An 8,129-nucleotide genomic window follows, 5' to 3' on the forward strand; every position below is an offset into this window, starting at 1 on the left:
GCTCGAAGGGCCGAATGGCCTACTCCTGCACCTATTTTCTATGTTTCTATGTTTCTATATATATAATCTGAGTATATGTGTATACATGAGTATGTATATACACTTCACTGACCTTTTTCTCGTTTATTATATTGTTTACAGTGTACGATGTTTACCCATTCTATTGGCTGCAGCAAGTATGAATTTCATTGTTCTATCTGGGACATATGACAATAAAACACTCTTGACTTGATTCATCAGTCATGATCCACCTGAATTGTACCATTTCTAATTAATCCCTGGTCTCTGCATTTTCTAGCCAGTCACTCGTGGATACAGACAATCGGAAGGGGCTTTTCCTCAACTATCGAGCTGAATCTGAGAACGTGGCCAAGTTATAGACCACAGAAACAATGATGCAGCAAACGAAGACAATGACAGGTGAGTAACGTTAAAAAGGACAAAAATAAACGTTGTAGGTAAGTTTCCCCTGTTGAGTGTTACTAGTAATGGAATGGACGCAGGAATCTGAATACATCATAGAGTCACAGCTCATAGAGCATGGAAAGGCTCTTCAGCCCAGCTCGTTCATGCCGACCAAGATACCTCATCTAAACTAGTCCCATTTACCCCATTTACGCATTACCCCTTTAAACCTTTTCTATCCATGTACCTGTCCAAGTGTATTTTTAATGTTGTTATTATGCCTACACCGACTACCTCCTCTGGCACCTCGTTCCAATTTTGTTCCATCCTCTGAAAGAAAAAAAGTGTCCCTTTAAGTTTCTTTTTAATTCTTTCCCCTCCACCTTAAATATATGTCCTCTGGTTTTTGATTCCGCTACCGTAGGTAAAAGACTCTGTGCATTCACTCTATCAACTTCATCATGGCTTTATTTACCTCATCCCTTAGCTTCCTGTGTTCTGAGGAATAACGTCCTGGCTTGCCCAATCTCTGCATCTAGTTCATGCCCTCGAGTCCAGGCAACATTCTTGTAAACCTGGTCTGAAGAAGGGTTTCGGCCCGAAACGTCGCCTATTTCCTTCGCTCCATAGATGCTGCTGCACCCGCTGAGTTTCCCCAGCAATTTTGTGTACCTTCGATATTCCAGCATCTGCAGTTCCCTTTTGAACATTCTTGTAAACCTTCTCTGCACTCTTTCCACCCCAATATGATTGTTAAAGCGACGATGACATCATAGTTAAACTGTGGTGAAAAGTTCTCAATTTCGTAAGTGATTGGAGCAGAATTCGGCCATTTGACCCATCGTCTGCCATTCAATCATGGCTGATCTATCTCACCCTCTTAACTCCATTCTCCTGTCTTCTCCCCATAACCCCTGACGCCCGCACGGAGCTCACTTCCACTGGGGCCCGTAGAGATGAGCATGTGCAATGTGAGTTGGAGAAAGCCATTCAGCCTATCAGATTACTGACCCTGTGGTTTTACAACCCTGTCCTGGCCTTCCTCATTGCCCGCTCACTCCCCATTGCCAGTGGGTGAAATGTCAGACCCAGTGTTTGCTCTCTGCAACTTCCTCCATTACCACCACCACATCTCCTCCTTGGCGACCCACACAGACCCATTGGTTTGATCCTGTCTCTCAGCCAGTTTGTGCCTTTCTCTATTGTCTGTGATTTCCCTTTCAAATGATTTCCCCATGAAAGATGTCAGGTAATCTACAGGTTGATGATAGTCTGAACAGTTGAATTACCAAACTGAGAGCCAGTTACTGATATGATGCGATATTACGGTTGAACATTGTGTTGTTAAACATTGCCACTTTTTCTCCAAGGTGTCCACTCTTTAGGCGCTCAACAGAGCAAGAAGCTGTTGATCTTGGATGTTGATGTTGGGATAGATGATTCCCAGGCACTGATGATGGCTCTGACAGCTCCCAACGTGCACATCCTGGCAATAACCTGCACTCACGGTAACTCGGGCATAGAGAACGTGTGCACGAACGTGCTGAGCGTGCTGAAACAGTGTAACAGGATGGAGGTAGGTAGTGACAAGGATTATGCCTCTCTCTTCAGCAACAACTCTGCTCATCGGAGAAAATAAAACACATGTACATTCCCTTAAAATGACTGCAAAATACATTTCACTGTGTCCTGTTTGTAATTATAATGAGGTTCATTTTTGCGAGGGTAGTTTGATTGACATCCCCTGTCATCTCAGGTATAGAAGTGTGAAAACGCACACCTCCAGATTCAGGGACAATTTCTTCCCAGCTGTTATCAGTCAATTGAAATATCCTACCACAACTAGAGAGCAGTGCTGAACCACATTGGTGACCCTCAGATTATTTTTGATTGGACTTTACTGGCTTTATTTTGCACAAAACATTATTCCCTTTACCATGTTTAAAAAAGAACTGCAGATGCTGGAAAAATCGAAGGTAGACATAAATGCTGGAGAAACACAGCGGATGAGACAGCATCTATGGAGCGAAGGAATGGGTGATGTTTCGGGTCGAGACCCTTCTTCAGTCTGAAGGAGGGTCTCGACCCGAAACGTCACCCAATCCTTTTGTCTACCTTCCCTTTATCATGTATCTGCAAACTGTGAATGGCTCGATTGTAATCATGTCTTGTCTTTCCACGGACCGATTAGCACGCAACAAAAGCTTTTCACTGTACCTCGGTACATAATAATAATAATAATAATATATTTTATTGTCATTACACATAAGTGCAACGAGATTTGGGTATGCAGCTTCCATCCAACATCATAACTTAAGTAACTACTAAAATATAGGTTTAGATACCCCGAGAACATGGCATGTACAAAGAACATTACAACAGTAAAATAGTCAAAACAGACTAAAGTGCAGACTTATGACAATAAACTAAACTGAGGAACCAAGAAAACTTTGTAACAAAAATGATAATGCTTCTTTTGTTCAGGTTCTGATTTTATTAAATTTGTGCAAAAAGAAAATGGATATTGGTATTATAGATATTGACATATGCATACAAGGTATATTTCTTCTAATTCTTTTTCAAGCATTTTTCTTTATTCTCAAGAGTCAGGAGCGTTTTACTGAAACAAAACAGTACAGGTGGTCAGTCAGTTGGTAGGGCTGCTGCCTCACACTGCCAGAGGCATGGGTTCGATCCTGACATTGGGTGATGCCTGTGTGGAGTTTGCACGTTCTCCTTGTGACCGCGTGGGTTTCGCCTGAGTGCTCTGGTTTCCGCCCAAAGTAACAAAACAAATCAATGAAATTCTTACTTGCTTCTCATTTGAAGAATTTGATTTTTTTCCCCAACATTTTCTTCTTAGTTTCTTCCCATATGTCTAAGTGACGGAGGGAAGCAATTGTACTTGAGTCCTTACGTATCCCTCAGTGCCCTGAAAAATCAGACTTTTTAAAAATCGTACTGTAGATTAGCGCATGCCAATATAATTCTGTATTGGAGACTTGTCTCAGTTTTACTACCTACCTGAGCTCTGGGCTGCTGACAGGCAAAGGTAGCCGCATGAGGTAGCCTTCATGACAAATTATATCATCTTTCTTGGCCTTTCATGATTGTTGGTGAGCAACGTACCCGATGCACAAGTGATATTTCTGATCTTTTGTCCACGTTCCAGATCCCTGTCTACCGTGGAGCAGGCACCTCTCTCCTGGGTGTACTCCATCCCAATGCCGCTTCCCATGGGAAGAAAGGGGTGGTCGATGCTCCCCATCCCGATGCTAAGTGCGTGGAACATATACATGCCGAACACGCGGTGAATGCCATGGCACGGATAGTTAATGAGCACCCCGGGCAGGTGAGATGTGCCGGAACGTGGGAACGCAAGACTTGGTAGTTAGTTATACCCGTTATTTATTTTAAGGGCAACCTGCCAGTTTAAGTGCAGCAAGGAACTGCAGATGCTGGTTTACACTGAAGATAGACACAACATGCTGGAGTAACTCAGCAGGACAGGCAGCATCCCTGGAGAGAAGGAATGGGTGACGTTTCGGGTTGAAGAAGCATCTCGACCTGAAACGTCGCCCGTTCCTTCTCTCCAGGGATGCTGCCTGTCCCATTGAGTTCCTCCAGCATTTTGTGTTTATCTGCGACTTTAACTTTGGATACGAGTGTTTGAGAGATAGAAGGTTTTGTTGAGCTCTCGACAGAGCAAAGGGAATAACTGAGGGAATTTATACCGAGTGATATTTTTGCTTGAGGCCTTTTCATACCAATTACAGCCAAACTTCAGGGAAGGCACTCCTAAACCATAGGTAAGCCAGAAATACAGTGTCCTTGAGAAGATCTTAACATTCCTTTTATTAGGATTCCTTTTACGTATACTACTATTTTGAGATTTGAATTAGCTCGAACAACAAACATTCTTTAGCTGTAGATGAGTCGATTAAATAGTGTCAAAATAACATAGATGTTTGCAAAAGTGCTGGAATAAATTGGAAATTTCCACCAATCTGGTTGCAGTTTTTATTCCAATGCTGAATGCAATAATCATCTTCAATGATTAAAATAAACAAAACAATGAATGATTCACTGATATATTGAGCTGTCCCGAGGAGTCGTGACCTATCTCAATGAAACACCAGTGAAGGGAGGTGCCCACGATAACCAATGATATACTTGCATCTAAACCATCAGTTTTTTTTTTAATGTGCTTGTTAACATGCAGGTAGCTGTTAATGCACGTGGAGTTAAGGGTCTGTCCGATGAGCATGCGACTCCATACGGCAAGCACGACCTAAGCGACTCCATGCGGCAAGCGCAACCTAACCAGAAGAGGGGGCCGCGCGGAGGTCGAGTGAGTGACATGTAGTGCGAGCCAAGTCCGCGGGAGGCGTTGAGGCGGCTGCAGGCCGTTGCCTCGCGGAATTTTTGAACACGGTCAGTTTTTCAGAGCAGCGCGCGATGTCAGGACCAGCTCCGCACAACTCCATACGGCTCCGGCGATCGTATAACCATATATAACCATATAACAATTACAGCACGGAAACAGGCCATCTCGTCCCTTCAAGTCGGTGCCGAACACTTATTTTCCCCAAGTCCCATCTACCTGCACTCAGACCATAACCCTCCATTCCTTTCCCATCCATATACCTATCCAATTTATTTTTAAATGATAAAATCGAACCTGCCTCCACCACTTCCACTGGAAGCTCATTCCACACAGCTACCACTCTCTGAGTAAAGAAGTTCCCCCTCATGTTACCCCTAAACTTCTGTCCCTTAATTCTCAAGTCATGTCCTCTTGTTTGAAACTTCCCTACTCTCAGTGGGAAAAGCTTATCCACGTCAACTCTGTCTATCCCTCTCATCATTTTAAAGACCTCTATCAAGTCCCCCCTTAACCTTCTGCGCTCCAAAGAATAAAGACCTAACTTGTTCAACCTTTTCCGTAACTTAGTTGCTGAAACCCAGGCAACCCAGATCGAAGTGGGACCGGCCCCGCGAGGCCGTACGGCTCAAGTGACCACGTTAGGTAGCGCTTGCCGCATGGAGTCGCTTAGGTTGCGCTTGCCGCATAGAGTCGCATGCTCGTAGGACAGGCCCTTTAGTTATTGTCCTTAGCATACGTTTGTATGATCAGTTTAGATAGGACTTTGGCTTTGGGCTTGGATTTCTTGGTTGAGCGCTTATCCTGGTGTTATAGCACCAATACTTTGAGTTTTAATTGTAATATTAAGTCCCTTCCCTTCTTGCAACAGATCACACTTGTTGCGCTTGGACCCATGACCAACGTGGCCCTGGCTGCCAAGATGCACCCCACCTTTCCTTCAAAGCTGAAGAGTGTGTACATCATGGGTGAATACTTTGAAGGTATGCTCGGAGCTATGCTCACACAACATCTCAATTTGGAAATATGGTGCTGCTCCTTCATCATTGCTGGGTCTAAATCCTGGAACTCCCTCCTACAACAATATAGGAGGAACTTCTCAGGAGACACTGCAGCTGTTCAGGAGGGCTGCTCACTGCCATCCATTCAATGGCAGTCAGAGAAGCACAGTGAATGACATCATCACCAGCACCACCCAAATCCCGAAAGCTGACTTGAAATAGTTACGAAAGAGTATTATGACAATATTTCACACTTAAGCATTAACTCCACTGTTTTATTTCCAGCTCAAGATAATGTGAGAGTCTGCGGTGCGTTCAACTTTTTCACAGACCCAGAAGCAGCTTCCATTGTGCTGAGCCACTTCACTTGTCCCATTAACATCACCACCTTGGAGTTCTGCCTCCGCCATCGTCAGCCCATGGTATGTTGTGGAGTAGCAGCGTCATTAACAGTAGGCTGTGGGTGGGGAGTGGTAGCCAACTGGTTATGCTGTTAGCAGCACTTAGCATATGATAGCTTACTGGTTATGTTATTCAGAGGCAAGGTCACTAAGGCAAGGTCACTGGTCCAGAGGTATGAGTTTGAATCCCACTATGACTACTTTCAAATATAGATTGGATTAATTGAAAAAAATTGGAATAAAAGGGGCAGTGCATGCTGACATTGGAAGTGCTTTGAACAATGACAACAACAAGCTTTCCTGCAGGCTCAGAGTAAAAGTAAATGTTGAACCAATCCCCATCATTTCTTGGGGGCATGAACATTGAATTCTCCCAATTTTGTTAGCCCTTGCTGTCTCCTCCCCTCCCTCGGCCCTCGGGCTCCTCCTCCTCCTTTTTCCTTTCTTCTCCCCGCCCCCCCCCCTCCCCCCCCTTCCCCTACCCCCCATCAGTCTGAAGAAGGGTTTTGGCCCGAAACGTTGCCTATTTCCTTCGCTCCATAGATGCTGCTGCACCCGCTGAGTTTCTCCAGCATTTTTGTGTACCTTCGATTTTCCAGCATCTGCAGTTCCTTCTTAAACAATCCATCACTTCTTGTAGCTTTCTCTGTTGCTGCAACACTTTATTCTGCACTCTGTTTATTTTCTCTTTTGCACGATCAGATGTACTCCTGGAGTACATAAAGGCATTTTTCATTGTTTCTCGGTACTGGATCTATATCCTGCTGTATACCTTGACAGCCTTCCTCACACTGCACAACCCCAGCAATCTGGGTGTCATCGGTAAACTTGCTAATCAACCCGTCTATGCAAATGTCCAAGTCATTTATCTATATCATTAACAGCAGAGGTCTCAGCACTGATCTCTGCGGAACTTCACTGGTCACAGACCTCCAACCTTAATATTGTACTTCCACCACAACCCTCTGTTGTCACTGTTAATCTCATGCATCCCAATATTCTATATCAGATATATGTTCTCAATTAATCAATTATGGGGAAAAATACAGAGAAAGAATTGCAGGTGGAACTTTTTCATTAAACCAATGCCTTTGTGTTGAACTAGGGCACCAACATTAAGAGTGGTATCTCAATAACACCCAGCATGTTGTTAATAATGGGGATTCCGGGTGAGAAGGACAGTCAGGGAACGTTATGGAGAGAGATGGGCTGGAAGGATTCCTGCCTGAATATGTCACAACATTTCCAAATCACTGTCGTGATTCATTGCAGGTGACAACAGGTGGACAGCAGGTGACTCAAGAAAGCGAAAAGGCTCAGTCGATGAAGAAGGTGACTGCACAAACTGCAGACTCCGCCCAGCAAGTCCAAAGTACCAAGATGTTGCAATTTGGAAGTGGCATTGTGTCCTATGATTCGTACACAATGGCTGCTGCCATCGATGACTCGATGGTGAAGGAGCGCGCCCAGTACGGGGTGTGTGTGGAGTTGCACGGTTCACTGACCAGGGGCATGTTGGTCGTGGACACCCTCAACATCCTGAAGCTTCCACACAAAGCCACCGTCTTCGTGGAATGTGACATGGAAAAGTATAAGATGCTGCAGATTAAGGCCCAGCAATAAGATGCGGTACGTCCCACACGGAAGAACATAAAGCCAGCAGTGCCAGAGTTACAATTATGCACGATGCAAACGCTAACGCCAATAAAATTTATGCTTTATTTTAATATTAATGGGGTAATGACATCTTAAAAACATCAGTGAAACGGGGTATTTACTGCTTATGGTGGCTTTTATTATACTGATTATAAAGGCTTTAATGTCAACTGAATTTTAGGTGGAAGATTAAGTCGTAGATCTGTTGTTAAAGTGGGAAATATTTACACAGACCTATTCTGAGAAAGTTAAAGGGAAGGCTTGAAAACTGCAATGGATTTT

At 44.1% G+C, this 8,129-nt stretch overlaps 1 protein-coding gene across 1 annotated transcript; it reads left to right on the forward strand.

The window, feature by feature from the left end:
- The first annotated feature begins 392 nt into the window (after positions 1-392).
- LOC116974734 (probable uridine nucleosidase 1) lies at positions 393-7,814 on the forward strand. The gene is made up of 6 exons (XM_033023448.1): positions 393-420; positions 1,776-1,981; positions 3,578-3,757; positions 5,661-5,772; positions 6,076-6,212; positions 7,464-7,814. Exons 1-6 carry the CDS (start codon positions 393-395, stop codon positions 7,812-7,814), a joined length of 1,014 nt encoding a protein of 337 aa, XP_032879339.1.
- The last annotated feature ends 315 nt before the right edge of the window (positions 7,815-8,129 follow it).

This window comes from Amblyraja radiata, chromosome 6, assembly GCF_010909765.2.
Source record: "Amblyraja radiata isolate CabotCenter1 chromosome 6, sAmbRad1.1.pri, whole genome shotgun sequence".
Taxonomy (NCBI): Eukaryota; Metazoa; Chordata; class Chondrichthyes; order Rajiformes; family Rajidae; genus Amblyraja; species Amblyraja radiata.

Excerpts from the sequence above, each read along its gene's own strand:
- LOC116974734 (XM_033023448.1), top strand. The coding sequence starts at position 393 with ATGATGCAGCAAACGAAGACAATGACAG. Across the intron at positions 3,758-5,660 it reads TTAATGAGCACCCCGGGCAG|ATCACACTTGTTGCGCTTGG; the intron begins GTGAGATGTGCC and ends TTCTTGCAACAG. Across the intron at positions 6,213-7,463 it reads TCCGCCATCGTCAGCCCATG|GTGACAACAGGTGGACAGCA; the intron begins GTATGTTGTGGA and ends GATTCATTGCAG.